We start from the raw sequence: 27976 nt of genomic DNA, 5'->3' as shown, positions 1-27976 counted from the left end.
TGATATCTTCTACATTAGCCAAATTACATACTAAGAGTATACAAAATCCAACTGTGCAAGTGTAAAAGCGTATGTTTCACCCACAAACCCTGCTGCTCAGAGTGGCTTTTGCAGACAGACAAGAACTTGCTCCGCATTCTCAGGTAATCAATAGGACTTCTTAGCTCCAGTTATAGGTCTATCAGCATGAACCTATAGTCTTGAAACAGAGATTAATTACACTCCTGAATATAATTGTTCAGTTACCACTGAATACAGACAGGTTTTTATCTTTCCATAAAAAAATGATTGTATCTACCTCATCAATATGTGTTAGGTCAGACACAGGAACTAAACAGCCATACAGCTTCTAGACTTGCGTCACTGTCTTTGAGCAGCTGAGCTTTGTGCTTGTTTGCGTAGCCACAATCCCTGCCAACTAATAGATTACCAAATGAACCTACAGTGATTCTGAGAAGTCAAAAACTAAAAACATTATTTGCAAACAGAGCTCTTCTCAAACTCTTTATGTTGAGTACTATACACAATAAATTCTCCTATGCCTTCAAAGTTTAACTGAAATTACAAAAATATAAAACTTAAAAGATAAGAAATATCAGGGAAATTTCAGTGTTTCATATATCCATCTACCTTGTAAATACGACTTTTTTCATAATAATTAGATGCTATGTATAAGCACAATTGTAAATTACATGAATGTGCTAATACATATACACTGTTAACTTTGACAACTGATTATTATTTACCCCACAAATTCTAAAGGCTGCTTTATGTATTCAAAATAACCCCAACATATATTAAAAAATCTCTATGTGCTAGACATACTTCTGCTGAAAAGCATTATTGGGGCAGAATATTAACTTACACCACCAATAGTATTCCATGTACACAGGAAGTATTCTGTAGATATGAAAACAGCAATATAAAGACAATAGACAATCTAATTCAAATATGAGTAAAATAACCTCCAGATCTGTGATGATGTCACCAAGTTCTGTTTCTGAGGTGATGCAAGAAGTCAGTGGAAAATACAGGTTTGATTCACTTGACTTGCTCATTTTAGCCTTGAGAGATGCCATTTTTCTTCGTGCCTTTTCCTCTTCATGGAGTTCCCCACAGTTACGTTGAGATGAAGAAACTTCTACAGCATCAGCAGGCAGAATGTTCAGAACAGCAAGAACCTCTTCAGAAAGTTTTCTCTCATCAGATTGTGTCCAAGCCACCAGATCAGCTTTGGTTTGTTTGCTCATTTCACATGTAGCTATTCCTGTGAAACCACAGGAAGGAACTAAATCTTGGATAGCCATATGGTCCTGACTCTTAAGGCTGCGGTCATTAATTAAGGGCTTTTCATTGATTGCTTTACATTTAATTTCACTTTCCACTGGCCTGTCATTTGCCTTTTCCAACCTCTGACTTTTGAGGTTTGCTTTCCCTCGACTCTGATACGCTTTCCAGTGTTTCTTCAATTTTCTGTTCCTCTCATGAGCACCGTTAGTGTTGATGTTTGAGGAGTCAATTCCATAAACTTTTAAGTTATACTGCATGGACAAAAATGAGCTCAGGTAGCCTTTTCCAGAACCTATATCAATTACCTAGACAATGGTAGGGAGAAGGAAGGAATAGAAATAAAAGTAAAATTTGATGTATTAATGAGAGCAAGACACACTTCAATCAAAGCAAAATAATCCCCTAAGAATTTAAACACAGATTTAATAGCTACCTTATTCGAATCATCCCTCCTAGTATACTTATTTTGCTTTGTTGGTCTACCTTCTGACTTTAAATCACAGAACTTAACTGATTTGCTCCATAAGACAGACACAGCAATGCTTAAGCAATGCTTAAGCAATGCACATGTCCTGACTCTTTCGTACATTTTCGACACAGAACTTCCTTTTGCAAAAGAAAATAACCATAAACTACCAATAACACCACCTGCCCTTGTTAAAGTGGGTCAGGATATAGAGTTAGCAAAGAAAACGATTACAGTGTTTAGCTTCAGGCTCCTAACTCCCGTAATGAGCAGCCTACTACCACTCGGTGTACAGAAATAAGCATCTTCAGATTCAGTGCCTAACTTAATCACTTCAGATGTGACCTAAAGATAGGTGAAATTGATAACCTCTATTATGTCAGAATTTTTCTTTTTACTGCTAATCGTTTTCTGTGAAAATGATTCATACATTTTTGGTTATCATGAGGTTGCTTTTGTAATAAAACAAAGGGGTTCATATGTCACATGTGGTTTCTACTGCTTTTTCTGGAGGAAGCAGAGAATAGGGGATAACTAGCTGCCAGTTTAGTTTGTCTCATAGCTGATAGCACGTGCCAGTTTAGTGACTGATATGACAAGGAAGGAAAACAAACAAGACTAACCGGAGACCTTTAAGAACATAATCACAGCTTTATATCGTGTGTGGTTTAACTTGTAAAAAATATATAACAAAATATTTTACATGAATGGGCAGTGATTTTTCTCTAAGGAAGAAAATGATAATGTTCACTTCTGTTCAGGCATCTCCCAAAAATTATATTGACTAGACATAATGACTTCTTTGTAAATTTTCCTGAAAGTGTTTGATTCAGTAAAATCCCTGCCTTGTTCTTGGTCTATCACACACTCATAAGAAAGCTTACACTAATAATTTGTAAGTCCAAACAACAGCAAACACTACATGGATTCATTTTAAACTCAACTGCATAGTTTTTTACCAGGTAAGAATAAATTGTGAGGCAATACTCTTACTGAAATGATTTATTCCTTTTTCTAAGAAAGTTAAAGATTTGTATGTCCATGAAATTACAAAGAAAGATCTGAAGCAATGTCACTAAAAACTATGTAAAACAGTGGAGAATACACACTATTAGGCAAAAATTGTTTACCCAGGGTACACATGGCTTTCTCATCTGCACTCCTCATGCAATATTGTTGCATATTTGTCATCTAGGTATGCTACAATCCTCAAGTTTCTTGTACAAAATCATTACAGAAATTGATTTACTGAAATAGAATTGGTATCATCTAAGTATAATTTTTGAAAATGTCATTTGTCACATTTATCACCAACATTCTCCTAGATTATTTAAAAGTGAAGGAAAGAGAAGTGTTCAAGGAATAATTTTTCCTACTTTATGCAACAGATAAAACGATTGTGCAGAATATGCACACCTCCAATTCTACAAGGTTTTGAAATATTTCTGTGAAAGGCTGCACTTGAACACAATTCAGCTAGTGAATTATTCCTAACTCCTACGTGTGACCTCTAGTGGTTGTAAAGGCAAACTGCTCTTCGGGTAAGGTTTTTTTTCGGTTGTTCCAAAAAGGAAACAGTAATACATTGTTAAATTAGCACTGGGAGAACGGTTTTAAAGCGAAAGGAAAGTTTGACTAAAAATAAGCAGGCAGTGATCTTGTGCTAAACAAATAGACCACATTAAATTAATCCCCACTTTACCTTCCCTTGATTACATAAGGAAAGGTAATCAGCAACACACTGCCTATCTGCCAAACACGAACTTTTAAAATGAAATTTCCATGATATAATGAACGCCAAAGGTCTTGTCCATGGTGAGTTGGGTACTATGCTTAAACAAAGTTTCTGGCACAGAGCAATCAAGAACTCAGTTTCCAGCAGGATTCCAACATTTCCCAGCAGCAAATGACAAATTTAATGGATGCTGAATGCAGAACTATATCATACTTAACATTACACATTGCAACTCTGCTGCATATGCTGCAATTTCCAAGGAAAACTTTCACAATACATTAAAGAAAACAAATGTGCATTGAAGCAAAGAGGAACCATCACAGGTTTTTTTTCGTAGTTTAATCAAGAACTTCTTTATAAAAGCTCCACTTGCATGATAGGAAAGATACTTAAACGGGGCAGTAAACATTTGAAAAAACTCTTCAGCTAGTTTTCTTTAATGTTTTAACTCAAACCAATAACCTAGAGGTGATTACAGTAACAATAATTTTTTTTGTTTTCATTCTCATTTTACTATTTATTATACTACGTTATAAAATACCACAAGAGAGCAATATCCTCTACCACCCATTATATATCATGGGTACGAAGGTGAAATGGAGGGCATTTTTCAAGCTGTCAGTGATCTATAATATCTGAAAGAAACACCCTAAGGATACGTGCTGTTGTAATACATGTGTTGTGCTTTCATAGCTCTAGATTTTTTAATTAAATGCTGCATATATTTTGTTTTGTGAGAAGGATAAAAAAAATCAATAAGGAAAAAACTCCTAAAACTTTACAATTCCTGTATTTTTTTAAGTTTAAAGGTAATCAAAACAAAAGGAGCTGCTTTTTAATAACTGAGGAGGCTTTTCTTTCTTCTTTTTTTTTTTAATGTAACTGGAAAGCTCTTTTCATATATTAGGGATTTGTAACTTTGCACAAATAAATTTTGTTACAGTGTATGACTAAGATGGAAAAAAGTTAATATAGAGCAGTCAGCATTTCATATTCAGTGATATATTGCAATAATATTTTTCATTAAATGTTACCTTTTTTTTAAAAAAAAAAAGCAACCAGTAAATAATCCTTTGGATAAAGGTACACCAAACCATCTGATAAAAGTTCATCATCACTGGATGAAATTGCAGCATATTGACAGATTCTTAACAATGATTGGTTTGAGATTTTATTAGTAACCAGCTACATTGGGACTTAGGTTAGGTCATTAAGGTGACTCTTCTACCTCTGAACATGGGTTTTCTTTTCCTTTTATTCCTGAATCTCACAGGAACTATTTAAAATCTAAATGAAAATACTATATGAAACACCACCTTCCAGAGAATGCAGACATTTAATATTTCATTATAAGCAAACGACACTCTCCTACAGTTTTTTCAGTATGTGAAAGTCTTCAACACTTGAACAACTAATGCTTGCCTGAAGCAGGAGGTATGCAAGGCAAAAAAAATGCCAGTGATAGAATAAATTAGTTTTACAAATCTGTTGCTACTGTATCTCCGTTCTTTACAGAGAACACCCACATTATGGCTGTTGAGGCACCCACACTTGTCATCATCACTGGCTTTTGAAAGAGCTGATTGAGAGATAGCCTTGCATTGCTAAGTAAGCAGTTGTAGATGCTCACAAACTGATTGCATCTCATGCAGTAATATTTGGCTTTAATTGCAGCCCTCTATCTGTAATCCCAGTTGTAAGGAGAAGACTGCCTAAAACTTTGCCTTCATCAGTCATTCCTCACAAAACAGATGGTCAGGATTCAGAGTGTTATCTCTGTACCCACAGGCCCAACCCAAACATATCAAGGGTACTGCATCATTTCCATTATCTAAATTAAACTCAGTCTGAGCCAAATAACTTCCTAATCAAAGTTTAGCTTCAGCAACTCAGAGATGAAGCCAAGTTTTGGGGCCTGCCCTTCAGTCTACAGTAGCAGTAACCTAGGACACTGCAGTTACACCTTTACAGTTGAACAGAGCACGGCCACGTACTCTGTCAATATGACTGACCACACCATTGATTTCTAGCAATCTCCCTGGTGCAGCCATGAGGCAGGCCAACTAGCACTTTCCTATAACAAACACCAGGCACAAAATAGGGAACAAGATATACAGAGGCCATGGTAATAGGGTTTGTTAAGCATAGAGAAAAGAAGGCTTGGAAGAGACCTTAACACCATTTTCCAGTATTTAAAGAATGGCTACAAAGAAAATGTGGACTCCCTTTTTACAAGGGGTAATGTGCACAAGTTACTCCTGGGGAGATTCCAACTGGACACAAGAGGAAAATTTTTCACAAAGGGAACACTTAGCCATTAGAATAATCTCTCCAGGAAAGTGGTGGATTCCCCAGCACTGGATACTTTTAAGATCTGGCTGGACAGGGTGCTGGATCATCTGGGTCACGCTTTGCCTAGAAAGGTTGGATCAGATGAATCTTGAGGTCCCTTACAACCTGATACTCTATAACTCCACGATTCTATGAACACAGACTTGGCTTGCCCAACTGCAGTGGCCTCTCCTTCCTTGCCCACATCCAATGTATTAATTTTAAACTATACTCAGACATGTTTACTTCAGAAAAAAAGAAGTTACAGAGGGCATATGCTCAGCATAAAATCTGGGTAGATATTTTATTAATCTTTGGTTTTAAACAAATACAGTTTGCTCTCCAGAAATCTTTGTGGGAATGAACATTAGGCTTGAGGAAATTAGTCTCCATTTATGCTTACAGCTCCTTGCACTGAAAGCAAGCGCAGCTTGGGTATAAAAAGAAATGAAACGCAATGTCCAGAGCCACCCACAGTTTAAAGAGAGGGTGAAGCTACATTAAGCAGTTACTAACATTATAGAGATTAAATTTATTAAACCAACTCAGCTTAAATAAATTATTAAAAAATTCATCTTACCTCAACAAAATTCTAAGACATGGAATCTAACAGAAAGTTTAACATCGAAAGAGCTTATGGAAAAATTACATCTATGTAAACTGAGGAAATGGTATTGTTTTTTTGTCTAATGGAATACAAAATAAATACTCAAAAAGTCAAGTATGGTTGTGCTGCTTGCATATCATCAACAGATCCATAAGTAAACATATACAAGATTTTAATGCAACACTGATCTACACACTGTGGTGTCATAATTACATGTAAAAAAACCCCTAAGAACCAAAAAAGGGATAAGTTAGCTACAATCAAATTTGAGAAAGGAAACCTGCAATTCTTCACCATCTAATGATGCACTTGCCATCTGATGTATAAAACAGCCAATTCGTAGAGTAACTGCTGGGTAATAATGGTGTTGGGTGTCCAGATATCACCCATGTTCTACTAAATATACGTCATGCATACTCTGCTACATAAATCTCTGTTTAATCTCATCTCCAATCTAAAAAGTCATAACTAAATTCATAAGTGATAGATTTCAATCCATGTTAAGTAAAGGCGAACAGCATTAAACAATAGGAAACAAACTCTCTGTGCCAGAACAAGGTGCGCTTTCAAAATTGCTCAGGTTTTTCTACTTTGGTCTCCATGTGGTATTCCTGTGTGTTTTACAGAAGGAGAAAAATGAAGTTTTGCTCTCCTACTGATGCTTATGGTAAATTGTCAGCAGTATAATACTGATAAACAAGGCAGTACCAATTTATAGCAAAAAGAAGTACAATTTTTAGCCATTTAACAGATAGAGGATGATTAAAATTTCTTATTTTTTTTCATGTGTCATAAAATGACTCTGACTCACTGAAAGGCAGCTCCTTAGAAACAATGTTTGTAAACAGAACTATCTTTCACCTTGGCCCTAAAGGCTTTTCTTTAGCCACCATTATTTACAGGCAAAATAAGAACAGCAGCAAAAGAATATCAAAATGATGATTTCAAACACAGTGAGGAGAACAATTCAGAAGGTACACAGTAACATACAGTAAGAAATGCTTTCTTACCTGCTTTATATCACAATAATTTGCTATGTTGACTACCAGTTCTGACATCACCTGCACTTCATGTGATTTCTTATTATTCATAAACTCATCAGTTTTGATACCTGTATCAGATTAATAAATACATATTAACATAACCCATACTAGAAAAGATTTGTGATCAGAGAAAATACCAGCCTAAAAATACATTACAGTATTTCCCTATTCTAGGGATAGCATTTTTAATTAAAAACTCACAAATTATTACAAGGCTAAACTTCTGATTTACACACTCTAAAACTCAGTACTATTAGTTTTTAAAAGACGCAGCATATCAAGCATCTGACCAGATATTAGACAATAGCTACTTCTATAAAACTGTACTATTCCTGTTCATTAAAAAAATATTTATTTCGGTGTTGTGCATCACATTTACCTTTACATAAATGAAATGTAAGAGCAGCAACAATTGATAATCACATGGTACGGCTTGTTAATTCTGCAGATTTGCCCACAGTATCAAATAGGAGACATCTTCAGTGAAAGTTAAATGATGCTCAGGAAATTCAAAGAAGATGCATTTCTATTTTATTTACCCTATGGATTGGTTGTAGAACTGTTATACCTTTATGGCAGAAAATCAATAATTTCAGTGTTGCTGGAGCATGTGTTAATGAGCTGGAGACAATCTCTACCATAGATTTATCGCTTTTGAAGAATACCAAGTACCCACTTGCTAATCTCTACATCTCTATAAGCAAAGATGGATCTCAGAAGTCCCTTGGGAGAAACCCACACATTTCTCACAGGGGACCAACACTGCAGTACACTTGGCTCTAGTAAATTGATGGAAATTTTTGTAAGTATGACTGATGGCAGAAGAAACTGAACCATTACTGATTACTCCTAGAAAACAAGACTTTTCTACATGACTAGGCAGATTAATATACTTTCCCATTCTAGCTTTTTGCACAGTATGTGTTCATCTGTCCAGAAATTGATCATTAAGCAAAAACTATATTCAGTCCTTGATCAGATCATTCTGGGAACAGAGCCAGGAGTGTTACTTCTTTGAAAGAGAATGGGGAATTGAACTGAGCTCATGAGAAACCTAGCATTTTCTCTATTTTTCCCTAAGCCCACAGGATCTATTTCTTAAACATCTGTTATTTTATAAGAAACTGTTATGACAAAACTTAAAATCTAATATAGACCCTATGAACTGACAAAGGAAAAAGTAGACTAATACTTTTAAACAAAATATATAGCAGAAACAAGTGTTGGTAATTTCACTGAAGATTCTGCTTAACATCAGAACTGTGAAGATCAGTGTCCTAAAAACCTCTTAATTTGTAAGCATTTCTAATGAAAGTAAAAAAGACAGATTTTTTTTGTTGATATTTGAACATTTTTGTGTCTGGATAGCCTCAACCTCAGGAGCAGCAGAATGGGAACAGGAAGAAACAGATATTTAAGTTCTTGACAGAAATAAAAGTTGTTTGTTATGCGAAGCAGCACTGTCACTTTGAACTATCATCACATATTGCACCTTTTACCCTTTGCTATAGCATGAACTCAAAAGATTTAATTGGGCAATGCTGTGTGAAGTACCATTTCAGAGAGCATTGAAGCCGAATTAAGTATTTCAAACATGTAAAAAACCCAGAAATCCAGAAAAAAACACAGCTTAAAAAAGCTAAGGTTCCAGGCATAAATTTCATAGTTTGCTTATATCTAGAAATATAAAGGTTTTATCAGTTTAGCTACTGAAGTTTCTTAGCTGTTTTTAGACTTCTACTTTTGCAGAACGAATGTTTATATTTTAGTTGAAGGAAAATTATACTGTTTGCAGAAAATTATGGGTTTTCAATTTTATTGTTGCTGCATTTTCTGCAAAATTCTGATAGTTTTTTTACATTATTTTTAAAAACAAACAGACATATTTCAATCTAATAGAAAACTGAATGTGGTGACAGTTTTATGCTGCCAACTGCAAATTTTAAAAAATATACATACTGCTTTTAAAAAAACTGTGTAAACTCATTCTGCTCTTATAAAATTACTTTCCTGAAACAAATAATTATGCATGCAGATTTCCTTATTATATGTACAATAAGTGCAAGCAGAACAAACTCTAACTTCAAAACCCATAAGAAATGTAGAGATCCATCTCTTTTTGTAATAAAAAAAGAAAGTGTGGTTTGAATCCTTCACAGAAGTACCCTGGATGTAAAGACAGGAACAGAAAGCGTAATGTTACTAATGTTTACACTGAAATTTGCTTATTCCCATTGTGAACCCCTAGCACTGGTAGCTGTTTTCCATTTGAAAAACTGCTGCAACTCTAATGCCATTTACAAGTACGTCTCTAGTTGTGAAGCTGAACAAACTGAGGAGAGACTGTCTTTTATATAGGGCTAATGCAGATCTTCCTAAGATCTCCCATGGCAGAGTGCTGGGGTTTTATACCCCAGCTACCTGTGTAAATTCAGATACACAAGAGAAAAACAGAAATTCCAAGTCCACACTAGACAACACCACCTCTACAGAAGCTCACTATGACTTAATTCCGTAAGCCGGAGTAAGGGACTGAGATAGCCATATACTGAAAAAAAAAACAAACACTGAGGCAGAGTGATATTCCAGCACATGCAATTTAAATACAGATTCATTAACAGTCATTTCATGACTACTACTTTGGCCACAGACACATTGCAAGGGTAGACAGCACTTTTAAACCAATATTCTAGCAACCCTAACTCCTTGTATCAGATATGAATCCTGTAACAAAAATGCTCCCAGCTGGCCTCTTGCCCTTGGGCCAGGCTCTTTGACCCCATGCACTCAGTGCAAGCAAACCAATGGTGCAGTAAGAACAACAGTGTCCTTTACTAAGAAGCAGTGGAGAAAGTCCTTTAGACTCACAACTCCATTCCGAGTAGCTGTGTCCACAATATGCTTAAGATGTTTGTGCTTACCAATTATTCCAAGGGAGGACAGCACTAAGTCTGCATTAAGATGGTGAGGCAGTTAGAGAACTACGCAAGTACACAAACTGTGGGAATAAGTCCATAAGCATGCTTGTCTTAGAACAAGAAAATGTATTAAAACCATCTGAAGCATAAATGGAATTATCTTACTGCATACTTTTCAGAATATGAGCAAGGCCATCATAAAGTTGACAGTTTTCTCAGACTTACACCTCTCTTGACTTGCAAGCTTTGGTATGTCAGGAAATTAATGTATTTTCTGAAATACAGAATTAAATCCAAAATATCTAAAATAGCTTAAAGTTAAAAGATCACAACTTTCATTTGGAAATTTGCATGCTATGAATCCATAACTTGGTATTTTGCTTCTGCCAAATGTTTACCGGGAACTTCAATCAAGTTAATTTAACTGATACTTACTGCCAAGTCAACACAAAGGTTTTGAATTATAATACCATTGTATACATTTGGAAGACATTTTATTTTCTCTATGAAGTAGAACATAGAATTACTGCATCGCAAACCCAGGCCCCAGTTACCCAACTGAGCAACACTCCTGCAACACACAGAAGAAAATATTGAGCAATTGCCTTATTCCTGATGCTCAATTCTGCATGACAACAAGATGAAAGAATCTTTCGAGTTTTGTCTAAGAAAGATAATCCAGGTATGAATATAACAAGGTAAACTAGAGAATTATGGTAGATTAAGCGGAATGCAGGGAATGAGAGCATAACAAAAATGAAGAGCCAAAAAGCAAGCAGAAGTAGCACACAGCTGTCAAATAAGAAAAAAAGGGCTTCAGATGAATAAAATTGCACAAGAAGCCAGAAAGTAAGATCAATCCACAACAAACCATTAAAATTACCATTAAAACTGGCATTTTAGTATTTCTGAAGAAATGAAAAACTAGGGAGCCAACCACAGAAAATGGCAAAATTGTAAAGAAAAAAATTATGGAGAAAATGGGGGAGATACCCAGTATATATAATGGTGTTATCACTTAGGATAAGAAATGCCAGTGTTTTAATGCATTATAGGGATAAAACATACTAGAAGGTAGAAAGCTGCCTGGTCCACCTCTGAAAAACTAATGAGAAAACTGAAAGACAGCAACAGCTCTACAAAGACCGAAGACTCCCTGAAGAACACATCTTCAGTGAAAGTAACAGCAGCCCAAGAAAGTAAAAATGCCAACTTATCATACACAAAAAATATAATCAGGAATAAGCCTTCCAGTATCTAACTTGATGCCAACTTGAGAGTGTTTTAATTCAATTTCTTTAACTAAAGAAAATTAAATTACTCCAGTTTTATGGCATATAATTGGTATAGGCCCAAAACATACAGAATGAATAACATTTTTTTTTGTGTCATCAAACACTTATTGGGCCATATTCAGCTAAACACCAAAACACACATTTAACATAAAACAAAAGAACACCCACTTGCCAGATTTTACAGTGAGAATTTCAAAACCCACAAGAATAGCAATCATGATTCCTGCTGCTCAGGCAGAAGACAAACAAAAGGAATTAACAAGGTATCTAGAATAATGGTGTGCCTGCTTGTCTATCTCATCTCCTTTAAAACTGAACCTCACGAAGGGTCTGTAGGTACTGAATGCTGTGACCCTTCTGCTCTAATTTTAGCATGAGAATCTAAACAAAGGCAATGAATAAACTTATTAGGAACAAATGAAAAGTTAAGCATGTAAGGAAAACAACTACAAAAAAAAAAAACCAAACAAAAACCAAACAACAAACCACCCAAACCCAAAACTCAGCAGGTCCTACAGTGAATAGGTAAAAATGTAAGTACAGATGTAAATATACCTGTTGTTCCTTGATTTTCTCCTCTCAATGCTTCAAGTATGTCTTCTAATGGGGTACACACTCCAAGGTTGGACAAAGAACAAGACTTAGCAGCCAGGGCAAACAAATGTACATTGATAAGCTTCTTGGAGTTTTCACAAAACACACTGGAAAACGTGTCATCATCTGTACAGAAAAGGAAATAGGTCTGTAAACATTGTTTAACATCTTTTGCAACAGTGCTGACAAAAAACTACAAGCAATAAATACTTAGTATCAGCTAGAAGTAACCATTTATTTTGCTTCCATAAGTGGGAAAACTCAATTCTTCTTCAGCTGTATTCCTGCTTCAGAACCAAGGTCAAATTTTGCTCATAGCTGAACCAGTGTAAATGTGAAAAAAATCCATTGTTTTGTTTTGGTTTTTTTTTTTTTAAGCAGTTTGTGGATTACGTGATATTTATGAATATTAGAAAGGTTAGTTTTCTCAAAATGCTTCTACTCTGGTTGCTCAGAAGGTGGAATCTAGTATGTCTTTTAACCAGTCAGTCCCTACATTTGCAAATAAATCATCAAAGGAAAGAAACATATGCCAAAAAAACTGGAATTACAAACAGTAATTTACAGTAAAATATGAAAACACTTAAACCACAGATTTTTCTGTGCCTGTGTCCAATTTACAGCAATGACATGATAAACAAGAAGCAATATGGCAAACGTCAGCTTTTTGATGCATAAAAATATAAAAGTTTTTTCTGCCTAAAAACGGATCTGAAATTTCTCTATGGGGTCCAACTGAAAAAAAAGGTCCCACCCTTTATATGGTCATTATAATGAAATATCATCTGGTGAGTATCTGAAAATATTCTTTAAAACTAGTTTACAGAACACACAATGTTCTGTAGCATGATTATCTTCTTGCATGTAATACTGTACAACAGAATTGTAATTTCTTGCTTGCTGGCTTCTAAAACTACAATTCAGCATGTATTTGTCAAAATCCCTACAGTAACATAAAATATCATGCAGAGTAACAGTTTTGTGACAATCTGCAATAATGTTACTTTTTAGTTTGCAGAGATGTATGAGTATGAACTGACAACTTCACATTTTCACATCAATTCTGTCAAATGTAGCTTATGTTTCCCTATAGTTTAATTTGGGATCTGTAATAGAACAGATTCTAGAAAACTTGTCATAATAGTTTGGAGATTGTGAATGTATAAATGTGAAACTTCTCAAACTCTTAGGAAGCAAAGTGTTCACCATGTGAAATCAAAATGTCATTTACCACATATTTTGAGTAAGCTACCTGGGGTACATTACCACAGTGTCATTTGGGCATGCAAAATAAATCTATGCTCATAGCCACACTCAAAAAGAAGGTAGTTCTATGAATGATAGCATGCTACAAGACCCTTTTAGTACCCATTTCAAGGTAAACATAAAAAACATTTATGTATCTCATAATTTTGAAGAACAACCACACATACAGTTGATATTTAAAAGAAATATAGAGTCACTGTTTATGTTGGGTTTCAAGATCTCTAATGCTTAGCTTCTGATCTCTAATGTTATTAAGTTGTACTGATGCACTCAACAATAGTAAATTTCTCAATCCTATTTTTAATACAGGCTAACAAGCATTTGTTTTCACATATAGGTGTTTATGGTTATATTCACTGAAAAAATCATACTGTACTATGATGTACTTTCATCATATGACTGGGTGGAGTCAAACAACTCAAGAATGAATTTCCAAATCAGCAAGCACACACCCATTCATTTACAGTGCCTCCAATTTTGTCATAATACTCAAAGGAGATTGTCTCAAAACCTTTTAACCATGCCAAGTGAAAGGTCCTACACCTGGGTCGGAGCAATCCCAGGCACAGCTACAGGTTGGGCAAAAAGGAAATTCATGGTAGTCCTGTGGAGAAGAACTTGGGGGTGTTAGTCAATGAGAAAATGAACATGAGCCAGCAGTGTGTGCCTGCAGCCCAGAAAGCCAACCGTATCCTGGGCTGCATCAAAAGCAGCGTGACCAGCAGGTCGAAGGAGGTGATCCTGCCCCTCTACTCTGCTCTCATGAGACCTCACTTGGAGTATTGTGTACAGTTCTGGTGTCCTCAACATAAAAAGGACATGGAACTGTTGAACAAGTCCAGAGGAGGGCCACAAGGATGATCAGGGGACTGGAGCACCTCCCATATGAAGACAGGCTGGGAAAGTTGGGACTGTTCAGCCTGGAGAAGAGAAGGCTGCGTGGAGACCTCATAGCAGCCTTCCAGTATCTGAAGGGGGCCTACAGGGATGCTGGGGAGGGACTATTCATTAGGGACTGTAGTGATAGGACAACGGGTAACGGGTTGAAACTTAAACAGCAGAGGTTTAGACTGGGTATAAGGAAGAAATTCTTTCCTGTTAGGGTGGTGAGGTACTGGAATGGGTTGCCCAGGGAGGTAGTGAATGCTCCATCCCTGGCAGTGTTCAAGACCAGGTTGGATGAAGCCTTGGGTGATATGGTTTAGTGTGAGGTGTCCCTGCCCATGGCAGGGGGGTGGGAACTAGATGATCTCGAGGTCCTTTCCAATCCTAAATATTCTATGATTCTATGAATATTAAATAACACATAATAGTTTTGAGGCTAGAAAAAAAGAGCAATTCTGTCTCTTTTTTTTTTCAATAAACAGAAACAATTCCTGCAGAAACCAACAAAGAAATGTTATATATTGGTCACAAGAAATTTTCATGCCTTTCTAAAACACGCACTTCATTTTAAAGATACATAAACCATGTCTTTTGTTCCAGTAATTTCTGTATCAGATTCTACAACATACATTTTGAATACAGATAATTAAATGATTTTCCAAGTTTAAAAATCTGCAGAACAATGCTCTGCCTTCCCGGTTGTCTTCCTGCTCTACCGGCCACTACTTCAGTGTCTGAATAATACAATGTGCTTTCCTGTAGAAACAGGTAAAATCAGGGTAATTTTCTTTAGTGTTTTATAGTTTAATGATTCCATCTTGTTATCAATGAGTGAGCCAATCTCGTTTTAAAACTCAAATTTATAAATTTATAAAATTGAGCAAGCGATAGCAGATAAAGACCAGCGCTGGGTGCACCGGGGAGTCTCCACTCCGCCCAAGACAAGCACACCAGGTCTTTGGGGGGCTGTCCTTTATCCTTCTCGGTTCAAGGCTTCAGCCAATCCTGCTGCCTCCTTTCGCCCGGATGTTGACGTGGCGCTTTTCCATTGCTTCCCTCTGTTGCTGGGGTCTCATCGTCAAGAGGTTTCGAGAAGCTCCCAGAAGCTTCGAGAAGCGTCCGTTACCAGCCTCACCATCACCGGAGCCTCTATTCCTTATATGGTGCATGTAACCATACTACCTAACTCCCCCTCCCTCCCTCCACCAGCAGGGGTGCGCTCTGAACACCAGCTCGATCTCGCCGGCTCCAACCTCAGCACCGGGCTCGGGGCTTCCTCTCCCTCCCCAGTCCTGTGCAACAATACAACTGACCTCCCCTTTATAACTCACAAAGTACAATAATTACAAAAAAAAGAAATATGGTTCCATACAGTGACAGTTACAGAGAGTTTCTTAAGAGTGTAGCAAGCAGTATTTCCCTTTAAACCTTTTGATGAACAAACACCACACATTACAATCTAGTAATTAGTTTTGCAACCAGCCTCTATTTACATTTAATTTTATGTCCCATTGTTCTGAATCATTTCTAGCTCTGACATTCCCTGTCAAAAACATTAGTAGTTTTTCTTCACTGCTTCCCAACACTTTTGCTTGTTTACTGAAACAGTCTTGTTTCCATCTGGCTCTCAAAGTTAATTCATATTCAAGTATCTTTTTCATGCACAAATAAACTCTTTTGAGGGTTTTCTTTTTTTTTTCCCAGATATCTCAACCTTTTAAAAATGAGCCTTACAGTTAATATTTTGAAGGTCTTCAGATACAAGAGAGAAACATTGCAAGTGATGTAGCAATTCACAGTTCCTCAATCTCTTTCCAAATCCAAATCATTATCTTGGCCTGTCTTCTATGCCAAAAAGTGCACAGCTCCACATGTTGCTTTCTGTGGACACTTCTCTTGCACTCAAGGTGCTTTCCTGTCTCACATGTCATTTAACGCAGCATTTCACAACGAATGCTACATGAGAGCTATCTATGCTCTATAAGCTTTGGCATGATACAGGTTTTTCTCAGCTAAGTGCTTTGTCAGAGATTTTACTACCTTAGTTCAGAAACGGATCCCTTTGCCTGGGCTCAGTCCCCCCACATACCATTCCTTTCAGATGCTTTATCTTCATTTCTGTGCCCTGCCTGAAAGCGCACTAGTGGTATGTTTCCCTTCTGCTTGAACTGCAGTAAATTCAGTCACACAGTTTCATAGCTGGCTTCCTTTGGACTTACTTGAAAATTACTAAAAATATGAAGTGCTTCTTAAATTGGTCTTGTCAGAAATAAAACTGCTTTCTCTCTTCCTCTGCCAGACTCTCAGTATTACAGATAAGCAGCGTTTAAGCCTTTTCCAGCTGTCCTCCACATTTTCAGAGCCTCAACAGTTGAAGGACTTTTAACCTGTTACATCTTTGCACTCATGTGGAGGGTTTTTTGTGGGGGTTCGTTTTATTCCTTTTCTTCAGAAATGGGTCACAGCAAAGGAGCTTGTCAGGAGATTCATTTCTGAACGAACAAGACGGAACTTACAAACGAGACTATCAGCACAACTGCTACTACCGACAGCTCCTAAAGAGCAACTCCTCCTAACATAGCTATACCTTACCTGTTCCAAATACACCCCTTTACCCTAGAAGAGGTTACGACAACTTAGCAGTGTTGGCGACAGCATTGTCACCAAAGAGCTGAAGCACCTTCGGCACACGGTAATGGATCAGCATGGGGGTGGCCGCAAGAAGGCAGAGGGTAGAAAAACCCAGAGCAGCTCGGCAGGGTGGTGTTTATTCAAGCAGGGAAAATAGCTTTTAACACAGACAGGAGGTCTGAACACGATGGCAAGGCGGGACATGATGCATGTCACCGTAAGGCGGATAGGGCGGCCCCAGCAGCCAACGCGCAGCAGCAGGCCGCTCTGCCGCCGCCACAGCTCCGGGGAGCGCGGCACTCACACCACCAACGGCGCCGTGACCGCCACCTGGCCGCGCCCCCGAACGGGCCCCTCCCCGCCCCGACTCACCCCACCGCTCCGCCGCGCCGCCGGAGGCCTCCGCCAGGGGGCGCCGCAGCGCCTCGAGCACGGCGCCGGGGCGCTGCGCTACCAGCCGGTCCCACAGCCCGCGCGTGTAGAATTCCACGGTGTGCGCGCGGCACAGCGGGAGCGCGCGCGCCAGGAACCGCGACACGCGCTGCAGCCTGCTCTCCGCCGCCGCCGGCGGCAGCTGGGGCGGCAGCGCGGCCGCCGGCCGCCACATGGGGCCTGCGCTCGGCTCGCCGGGGCTGCCGTTACGCAGGCAGGTGAATCGAGGACCGAGTGGCTTCGGCGACGGCGCGCCTCGGTGACGCCATCTCTTTGCGCGCGGCTGGAGAGCGATGGTGGCGGCACAGCGCGGGCCGTCAACGGCTGAAAATGCCAGTGCCAAGGGCCGAGGACCCCGCCGCAAGAGGCTGTGGAGGCCCAACCCCATGCGCAGTGTCGTGGGAAGTGTGCAGGAGGGTGAGTGTGGGCATGAGGGTGCAGCCGCGACTGGTTCCCGGCGGGTCTGCTGTGTTGTCACGGTGGGAGAGACAGCGCCGCCGGAGGCTCGGCACTGGCCAGACCTGCTGGTTGCAGCCCTAGGCCTCCCGCCGTGCCTCTGAGCTGGCTCGACTGTGGCTGACCGGATGGGGACCGGTGGCTGCAAGGTTGGCTGGGACGTCCAGTGTGAGCTGCCTATTTCAGATAGAAGCATATGTAGAAAAAGGTTCAGATTACTGAATGATAGTTAATGCAGGTGTAAAAACGAATAGGAAACAGAGCATTGGCTTTTACAGAACTTTCCTGAAATGTCAACGTTGGAAAAAGAATCAAAGGAGAAGTAGTGACTGGCCCGATCTGGACTTGCTGCCTTTGGAAACGTTTTTAAATGGGTATTATAAAAGTCAGTAGCTCTTAAGACTAATGTAATAAAAATAAGATATTAATATATTAGGAAAAGAACATGTTTGACTTGAGACTGAAATAGCCATTGTCTGATGTTTCTTTTCAGGCTAAATCATTCTATGATGTAGCATACTTTTGAAGTGTAGAAGAGTTCTTCCTGGACAGGTATAGAAAGAAAGTAGTAGCAATCAAAATACTATTTTTATGGAAAGATATGATGGGTTAATAATTCAATGTCATACAGTGATTTAGAGGCTGTTTTGGGTTTTTTTTTCCCTGTGGCATTGCAGCTTCAGACTGCTGAAGCATCTGGTGTTACTATTGTCAGTATCTTCTTGAGATTATATTTAGGAATCTATGTTGATATTGCTTATGAAGCTGTAAGAAGAGAGAAGTGAAATGCAAGTGAAATGTTAATGCATCTTTTCACTAGGTTCAAAAAGCATTGCTGAAGGTATATCATGTTGAGTGTGCATGAAGAAATATGTTTAGCATGGCATGTTCTTTCGGGTTTTAGGCAATAATTTTCAGTAAATTTGTGCAAGCTACAATGCTACAGTAGGAGACAGGTTTGTAACTGTTTCTTCCTTGAATTTTTGACTGGTCCTTATTAAAATTAGCACAAGTCGTGTGTTTCTCTGGTTGTGTAAAGGAAATGGCTTGAAAGGGTCCTGACAATAATTGAATGGTTTGATACTACTTTAGTGCAGCTGTATTTCATTCTCTTTTCTTTATGTTTTTAGGACGAGGATTTGCATTTCGGAGAAAACAAAAAATCGAAAGACAATACAGGAAATTATTGAGAAAGGGAAAGAAGGTTCATTCACAACAGGATAATCAATTTACTGATACTTATCCAGAGCACTTGAAGCATCTTTACCTAGCTGAGGAAGAAATGCTCAAGAAACGGCGGCGCAGGACCCCAGATAATTCGCTTGTATCAGAAGAAAAACTTAATGAAGCAGTAGAGTAAGTTTTTTAAATGTGTCTCTAAGAACAAGTAATTGTTTCCATTATTAAAGAAATATTTTAGATCTCACACTTCACATGAACTTCAGTATAGTGATTTGCTTAAAATGACATTAGGTCTTAGATATTTTTCTTATTTGTTAGAAAATTTGAACCTACAGCTTTGTTGTGTTTGCATCAGAATCAGAAAGCAATATGAATGATGTTTAGTCCACAGAAAGTTACCACTGTACTTTAAAGGTAAGGTTCAGCCCAAGAGCAATAAATGTTTGACTAATTTCTTACCATATCTACAAAGATGAGAGCCTGCTTTTCAGGTAGGGTGCTTTTACATTTGCAGAATTTTCCTTTGAATTGATTCTGAGTATTTTAAAATTAATGTCACTTTTCAGAAAGGTTGTTCCCAGTTTGATAAATTGTCTTCTTTATATTGCACTGTTTTTCTGCTAGAGTGAGCAATATTTTGTGCAGTTACCCTTTCATGGTATGGCTAATTTTCGGGGAATGTAACTATGAACTTTAAAAAAAAAATAAAAGGGAGGATTTAGTAAAATCTTAAGGCAGTAAAGTGTTGTTTATCAAAGTAATAATTTTAAACAACAGAAATGTCTTTTATAGCTTTCCATTGGTGAGGAGGTTTTGGGGGGTTATTTGTTTGGCTTTTAATTTACCTATAATAACTGTGAAAAGTCAAATGGAGCTCCTCACTTGTGGTCTAACAAATGTCAGACAACTTAAACCTTTTTTTTCCCTGTGTGACAGGAATTCCCCCTAAAATGTTGGTTAGGTATGTCAGTAAAATGAAAAGTGTAGTCACTCAGGTCTGACATTGTCTTGGCAGTGTTTTAAAACAACATTCAAGTACTGTGACTGAGTTAATGCTTTTTCATTCTCAGTACAAGGAGTGTCCTAAGTCTTTAAATTCCAAGGTGTATCTATATCTAAATTTTCCTGAGAAGAACGATCAGGAGAGTGGGTAAAGGCAGTCAGATCTAAGCCCACCAGGGAGAAAAAGGTAAAGTTTTTGTCTGGAATAGGCAGTTAATTCGTGGGGTGTCTGAAATAGGTCTGATGGGTTTTTTTAAAACCAGTGGGGGGTTAATTTTGCTTAAAGTATGGTCATTGTGGTTGTAAACCAGAATTAATATTTCTTCATGCATGTGACTGCTAATCGTTGAGGTGGTGTGATGCGTTGAGACTTAGATAGACTTCAGTGTTCTATGGGAATATAAGACTTTGGTTAGCTAATTCTATTTTTAGCACATACTGTTTAAGTGGTTTGGTACTTGAGACGATGAAATGTCATTACACAGTATTGCCACAAGATGGAGGTGAGACTAAGGCAAAGATTTTTTGTTTTTTCTCCGAAAGAGTGTTAGTTCTAAATGAAAGTATGAACAAATACCTTCTCTTCCCTTTTTGATTGTCTGTCTGAAATCTCCTAGATGACAATGGCGACTTCTCAGATTTTTTTAGTCATCAAAAACTTGCTTTTTGAGCAGTTCTTAAATATCTAACAAGGCATGTACTTTTCAAGTGTGAAATGTCTTTGCTACCACACTGTTTATGTAATGGCTGTGTTGTGAATCAGAGAAAAAAAAATTTGGGACTAAATAACAAGAAAAAACGATTCAAAGTAGTGTGTCAGTAAATGCTAGACAAACAAAATTGGTTTTCTTGAATTGTTTTGTTTGGTGAAAGATACCTGGGCAGTTTTTTAATAGTGAAATTTGGAGGGAATGTAATTTTAGTTCCTAATTTCAGAACATTAAGGACAATAATAATGCCATCTCCTTCAAGAAGAAACTTTTAGGAGAGCATTGCAAGGAGGCATTTTCTCCTTGCTATGTTAGCCTGATTTCTCTGGCAGGAAGCCTGCTAACAACTGGCTGTCCTCGTATCTCTGCAGGTGCATCCGTATGTGAGAGCTATAAAGATATAATATGTTCTAAGCTAGTGCATTCAGTTTTTCTAGCTCTGAAGAGCTTTTATGATAGAGGAAGAAAATTTTTAGACACTCTTTAAACTTCATAAAGCATCATCCATGTGAAGATGCAGCAGATAAGGGATATAGGTCCCTAAATATTGTGTGTAGTCCAGTCTTCGGTATACTTGGCATTGAAGAAATTTAGTTTGCTGTCTTTTCATGTGAGCTGCTCATTACATGATGTGTAGTGCTGTTGGGCATCATGTAAGAGTGGTGCAAATAGGTATCCCATCAGTGTGGAAGGATGGACCTTCTGAAACCTCTGTTTCTAATAAACTTCTCCAAATATGTACAAAATTGCAGAAGAGTGTGCTCTGATTCTATAGTAGCTATGGGATACATGGTTATGTGTACTTGGTGATAAGTACATGACTTTTTCTTGCAGGTCAGTTACAACTGAAGGGAAATGTAAGAAGAAAACATCTAATCAGAAGGCAAAAGAAGAGTATGAGAAAATAAAGGCTGAGCGTGCTAGAAAGAAAGAGGTAAATCTTACACAGATATATTTCTTGATTGTAAACAAAGACTAGATTACCATTTCTACCATTTTGGGTCCATCTGGACCCAAGTAGGGCCATAGGAGAGAAACACAGATATTGGTATTCTTTTAGTCTTTTTCAACTTAACAGTAATATTCAGGCATGCAGGTTTTCCAAGTTACCATTGTTTTGTTCTTACTATTTTTGTCTTACAATTGCCATTAGCAGGATTATGGTATGTCAGTTGGTACGTCAAGAAAAACTTAAGAGCTTCATCTGCGTAGCCCAGTGAATTATACTAGACATCTTAAATATTGTAGAAGGGGAAGTAATAACAAGATCATCATCTTGTGATGAAAAATGAAATATCCATCCTATTTCTTAAGGTGTTACCATAATGCAGACTTCATTTTACCTTTTTATGTTCTTTGACCAACAGCAAAACTATTAAATGTAATGGTATCCGTGGCCAAAATCTTATTTGTCCCCTCATTCTAATTTAGTGGGACTTAATAGGGTGTATCTTAACATTGTTGACTAGTCAGTTGAGTTATTCATTCGAGGCATCCTTATTTAAATAGTTTTGTTCTTTGCCAGTACATTGCTTGTTGCACTGTAAAATGGCAAACATTGTAGAAGTTGTGTAACTCACTGCTAACCAACTAAATTTCAGTAACTACTGTTTAAATACTATAGAAATATATAGCCGCATAAAATGTATTATTTCTTCAGTTTAGCTGATTGAAAACTAGTTTAATTCTGTGCCAACTGGTTCATGATTCTGAGTGAGTTATGCGGTTGTTCAGCTGAGAGTTGCTGTTTTGAAAATCAGATGCAGATCATGCTAAAACAATTTTATGACGAGGTTATTTAGAGGAAATGGGAATAAACAAAAACCCAGCAAGACTGCAGGGAATTTTCTTTGAGCAGCACATAAGAGTTATCTGAGGAGAGGTGTTAGCATTTTCTGTCTTTTCAAGATATTTAGGCAAAACGAACAGTAGCCCAGGGCCACAGTAAGTGTAATCATTTATGGGGAATACTGTGTGATGATCACATGCTTTAATCTCACATACATTAGCAAACTCTGGATTTTCTGTTACGTATTTTGGGAAAAGAAATAAGCTTAAAGGTACAACTTCTAGCCTCCACACTATATAAAAATACTAGGATTTAGTAGAGATCAGAATGTAAGTAACAACCACCTAAGGACGGTGAATGTTCTTGCTTTGGGTAAGCATTTGGTTGGTAGCTTAAATGGATGTTGTTTACAATAGTATGATGAACAGCAGTAAAAATATTAGACGGGAAGTGAATTACAGGTAAGAGTTGGTGCTACTCTGGTGTGAAAAAAAAAAATCAATTATATTCATCGTTACAGGAAAATAACTGAAGTGTGCTGAATGGAGAGATGTTATCTGTGCAATTTTGTTGTTTTGTTTTTTTCCCTGTAGCCTCTTAGATTTCTATTTACAAATATTTTCTTGGGTTGTTTCTAGTTCAATTTATGTACTACTTCGTGGGGCATTCTTACTAGTTTTTGTACGTCACAGAAGCTACTATGCCATGGAAAACAAAAACATAATTGATAAATTATCATTTATTTGGATAATTGCTAAATTATCATCTATTTGGGCATTCTGCAGAAACACATGCCTTTGTGGTCAGCAGCTACTGCATTTCAAAGAATAAGCTTTATGAGAAGAAATCATCTAAATGATATGAAGCAGCCAGCCCTTCAGTTTGATTTGTGAGGTCTTGCATATTTTGGTAGAGGGCATGATATATGTGAAGGAAGCTAGTTAAGTTGCTTGTTGTAAATGCTTGCCCAAATTACTTGCTAAAATTAGAACACTGTAGAAGGGGGCATAAGCTGTTTGATAAAAACCTGAACATATTACCATGGTGATTATCCATGTAGTCTGAGTGCCTCCATTTGTGTTTTGTTTGCATATGTGCTGTCCCCTCAACATGGAAAGTTTGTATACTTGAAAATTTGGTTATCTCCTGCCCCATCTTCTCTTTCTCAGTAAAGATAGGAGTCTGTGTTGCTTTGAAGAGGACAGGTCACTAACAGTTTGGTCTTGATCATGTTGCCCTAGATAATGCTTCTTGTGATGCTGTTGTATCACAGAGCTGCCCAACTTCTAGCTCCAGATACGTCCCATATCCTCCTATCTGCCAGTCCCATGCGGATGTGTCCAGTATCCTAGCACATCTGGATTGGCAAGACATTTACATGAGGCTCACTGGATGGCTTTTTTTTTTTATTTTATTTCTTGCACTCCAGAGGAGAAAGCAGGAAATTTTTCCACTTTGTCCTTTAAGGAGAAAAGTCAAGGAGCTCGTTTCGCAGAAAGGAGGTAGAATGGGTTTTAGCAACAAACCTTATCGTAGGATGTTCTACTGAGGAAAACTTGGCTTTTCTCATTAAGCTTTAGGCAATATAATGTTTTGATTGCAGTATGTGCTGGAAGAGCATCCTGATTAACCCTTTAAGGTTAATGGGTGTTTCTAGTGTCAGTAAAATACCTAATTGCCAATATCTTTACAAAGATAAATCTTGTTTATAGATAGCTTCATAGTTATATGAATGATGTAATGTATGTAATTATTTCCTAATCTTATTTATTTCTTTAATTTTAGGAAGCAGAAAAAAAGAAACAACAAAGAGAAGCAGCCCAGCGTTTGTACAAGCAGAAGAAGATGGAAGCTTATAAAATATTGAGTAAGAAAACAAAAAGAGGACAGCCAAATCTAAACTTACAAGTGGAGTTTCTTCTTCAGAAAATACAACAAAATGCATAAACCTTTGCACACATCTTAATTGCAGGTTTTGAGTTACCTATGGACATTTTATTAAATTACTTTTAATAAATGATATCTTTACTTCTGTATGACTTTTGCCATTGGTTTGTTTTATCTCATCAGTCCAACACTGGAAGATATTCATCCTGAAAATAGGTATTCTGTGCTGCGAGAGAGAGAGATTTGATACCTTTAAAATAATTGGTCTGTATTTCTAAATTTAAATTCCATTAGCTAAGTAATATCCTGAATTCCAAATCATTAGAGCCTAGGATTATTTGAACATGAATTTGCATAGTGTAAAGCATTTGTTTTCTAACTCTTAACACTTCCTGCAATTGTGATTACTAAAATTATGCTTACTTGAGAGGAGTGAAATGATAAATGCTACATAATTGATACCTCATGAACTGCTGAGGCTCAGAGTATGTTTTGTGTGCTGTTGAATAGGGTGTGGCATATGAAAGCAAAGAACTTAAATTATACTCGGAGGGCTATGATTAGTCATTCTCCTAGACTTAACATATATTTTGCTCTTGGTGATACATCTTTAGTCTTTTTATTCCGTGTTCTTTGTGATAGTTAACATGAAACAGTTTTTTCTGAAGAGGCGCTGAAAATGGCTTCTTCCCCAGTGCTTCAGACAACCTGATCAGGCAGAGTGCATAGTAAAACAGCACTGAAGTACCTGATCTTGGTCCAGCATTGCTGGTTTCACGGAGGAGAAGTTTCTGTCATTTTTCCCCATCACTTTCCCTCTTTCATAGGTTTATTTGATTTTAAGATTAAAAAGGGGTTGTGGCTAAGCTTTGCTTCTCACAGGCATTTGTACAAAATATGTTTTTCCCACTGGAAGTTAATTTTTTATGTACCAGTTCTAAAAGGAAGATGTTAAAATGGGGTATTTCCTCATACTGTCCTTTGCTGATTACTGTGACGTAGCAGCCTAGCACAGTAGTCATGAGAAGCCAGTGCAGTCCAATGTCTCAGCTGCTTTATGAGCCCACACTTCTGCACTGCCGAGCCACTTAAATTAATTTGGTACCACTGGAAGGGAGAAACACAGCAGTGGTGACGCACTGTGGCTCAAGGTCATGCAGGCAGCCAAGAGAATGGAACCTTTGCTTTTAATTGCCAAGTAGCACTGTAACAGTTGACCCATCATGTTTTTATGAAGAAAAGTGTGAAGAATGAAGGGAAGGGATCTTTTAAGGAAGGAAATAAAACCATGATTACTTTTTTTGATATGACAACTAGGGAAATAGTCCAATAGCAAATACGAGTTCATGGAGGCTGCCTGTAAAAGCAAAGCTGCTGCTTTCAACTGTGTGTTTTGATTTTAAATGTGAGAAGTTAGTCCAATGGGATATTAAACTTGTATTGGTTTTTTATTAAACTTTGCTATGAATATGTAGTGATTTTGAAATGTGAAAAAGAACAGCCTAAATCCTGTCACTTCCCCCCTACTTCCCCCGCTCTCACTGGCGGATGGGGAGGAGAATCAAATGAATGTAAATCCCACAGGTTAAGAGCAGTCCAATAACTAAGGTATACAAAACTACTACTACTACCACCAATAATAATAACGATAAGGGGAAAAACAAGGGGAGAGAATGTGAAACTAAAAGGGGAAAGGAAACAAGACAATAAACACAAGTGATGCAGAATACAATTGCTCACCACCTGACCAGCACCCATTCTGATCCAAGCAGCAATCTAGGCCTTCCGGGTAACCTCCCAGTTTATGTACTGGACATGATGTGTTGTGGTATGGAATACCCTTTTGGTTAGTTTGGGTCAGGTGGCCTGTTTCTGCTTCCTCTCTGCTTCTTGTGCCCCTCCTCACCGGCAGAGCATGAAACTGAAAAAAGTCCTTGGTCAGAGTAAACATTACTGAGCAGTAACTAAAAACAGGCTGAAAGTCAAAAACACAGCACTGCACCAGCTACAGCTGAACCCAGGACACTGTTCATGGTATTTTTGGTGGTTTGTTTTTTTCCCTACTCACACACTCAACCTTTCTAGTAGCTTGTTTTCTATTCTCTGAAAGCCTGCAGATCTCAAGTAGTTATGTCTTTCTTCCAGTACATCTTCTGAATAAGATGAAGTGGAAGGGATAGATAGGGCTGCACAGTTCGAAATTCTCCAAGTTGGATGATCAGTGAATGCAGGCAACTTCAGACTTTTTTTTTTTATAATTTTCATTTTGTTTAATTATAGACCAGTGAAACTGTGATCAGAAACAAAGGAGAGAAGAAAGCAGAAGAAATCAGGTACAGACATTAATTTTCTCTTTTCAGTTCTGAGGAAGAGAATGTGAAGCTTCCTGTGCTCCTTTTGCAGGGTGACATCTTGGGAAATCATAATAGTAATTTCAATGGATCATCTCATTAAGATGGTTTGGACAGAACAGAGACTTTCTCACCCCATACCCATCTAGAGAGACGTTTGGGGTTTTTTTTCCACTAATAGGAAAAAACCCAAAACAAAACAGAAAACCCTTTCACTATTAAGATACTAAGGTTTTGGCAATGTGCACTTGGATTTTTCTTTTTAGTCTTTACAGTCTGATATTTATGCCTGTACTAAGAATTAGGTAAAGAACATAAAGTAAAAAAACTTGATGTTATTCTCAGTGTCAATTTCTGCTTTCATAAAATAATGTTTTAAGTCATTAATCAAAGAGTTTATAAGCAATTTGAAATGTATTAATGAACAGAAGGAATATGAGCATAAAAAATGTGAGGACAGGACAGAGCTCTGAAGTATCAGTTTGCTGTATAATTTTATTAACTCATGCATACCTTCTGGAAGTTGCTGAGTGGAGTAGTTAATGAATTGAAACCCATGCAGCAAATATGATAACTTCCCTTTGAAGAAAACCTTTATGGGATATGTAAAAGGAAAAAACAAAGTAGTTCAGTTTGAGCCCTTAGTAAAATAGTTGGTCTGTTCACAAAGCTGCTGTGTAACTTGACCTACAGCATGCTGATTGCTGTAACTTTTGTCTGTAGCTCTGTCATGTCTCTCTTTTGGGAAAATATATAAATCCAGACTTGAAGATAATTATCCAAATTGCTATTAATTAAAAACTACATAGAAAACAACAAAGTTCATGACAGAGCTATAGACAAAAGTTAGAGCAATCAGCATGTTGTAGGTCAAGTTACACAGTAGCTTTGTGAATGGACCAATAAGAGCAGTGGTTCTGTAGCTACCAGCAGAATTAGTGACCGCTACTTCAAAATGAAGTAGCCGTCACTAATGATTTGGGAAGCTATTTAACATTTTAAAAAATTAAAACTGTACTGTAAGGGATAGTATGTTTTAGGTAAACAGCCAACTCAAATCAATTATGGCTTAGATGTCATTAAGGAGTCCCAGGTAATGAAACATA

At 37.6% G+C, this 27976-nt stretch overlaps 2 protein-coding genes across 3 annotated transcripts in view; one reads left to right on the top strand and one right to left on the bottom strand.

The window, feature by feature from the left end:
- The window catches only part of METTL25 (methyltransferase like 25), a 60478-nt gene extending 42794 nt beyond the window's left edge, over nt 1–17684 (bottom strand). For both annotated transcript variants that reach the window (XM_034062856.1, XM_034062857.1), the window contains exons 1-4: nt 17434–17684; nt 12241–12405; nt 7440–7540; nt 966–1595 (exon numbers count right to left, since the gene is read on the bottom strand). In XM_034062856.1, coding sequence (XP_033918747.1) covers nt 966–1595; nt 7440–7540; nt 12241–12405; nt 17434–17668 — 1131 coding nt within the window. In that variant the 5' untranslated portion in view covers nt 17669–17684. The remainder of the gene's footprint in view (nt 1–965; nt 1596–7439; nt 7541–12240; nt 12406–17433) is intronic.
- CCDC59 (coiled-coil domain containing 59) lies at nt 17663–24668 on the top strand. The gene is made up of 4 exons (XM_031047975.2): nt 17663–17910; nt 19080–19305; nt 21678–21777; nt 24418–24668. Exons 1-4 carry the CDS (start codon nt 17787–17789, stop codon nt 24577–24579), a joined length of 612 nt encoding a protein of 203 aa, XP_030903835.1. The 5' UTR covers nt 17663–17786; the 3' UTR covers nt 24580–24668.
- Nucleotides 24669–27976: the final 3308 nt, after the last annotated feature.

The sequence above is a fragment of the Melopsittacus undulatus genome, chromosome 5, assembly GCF_012275295.1.
Source record: "Melopsittacus undulatus isolate bMelUnd1 chromosome 5, bMelUnd1.mat.Z, whole genome shotgun sequence".
Taxonomy (NCBI): Eukaryota; Metazoa; Chordata; class Aves; order Psittaciformes; family Psittaculidae; genus Melopsittacus; species Melopsittacus undulatus.
Note: the sequence above shows the minus strand (reverse complement) of the source record. Positions and strands in the feature narration are given on the sequence as shown.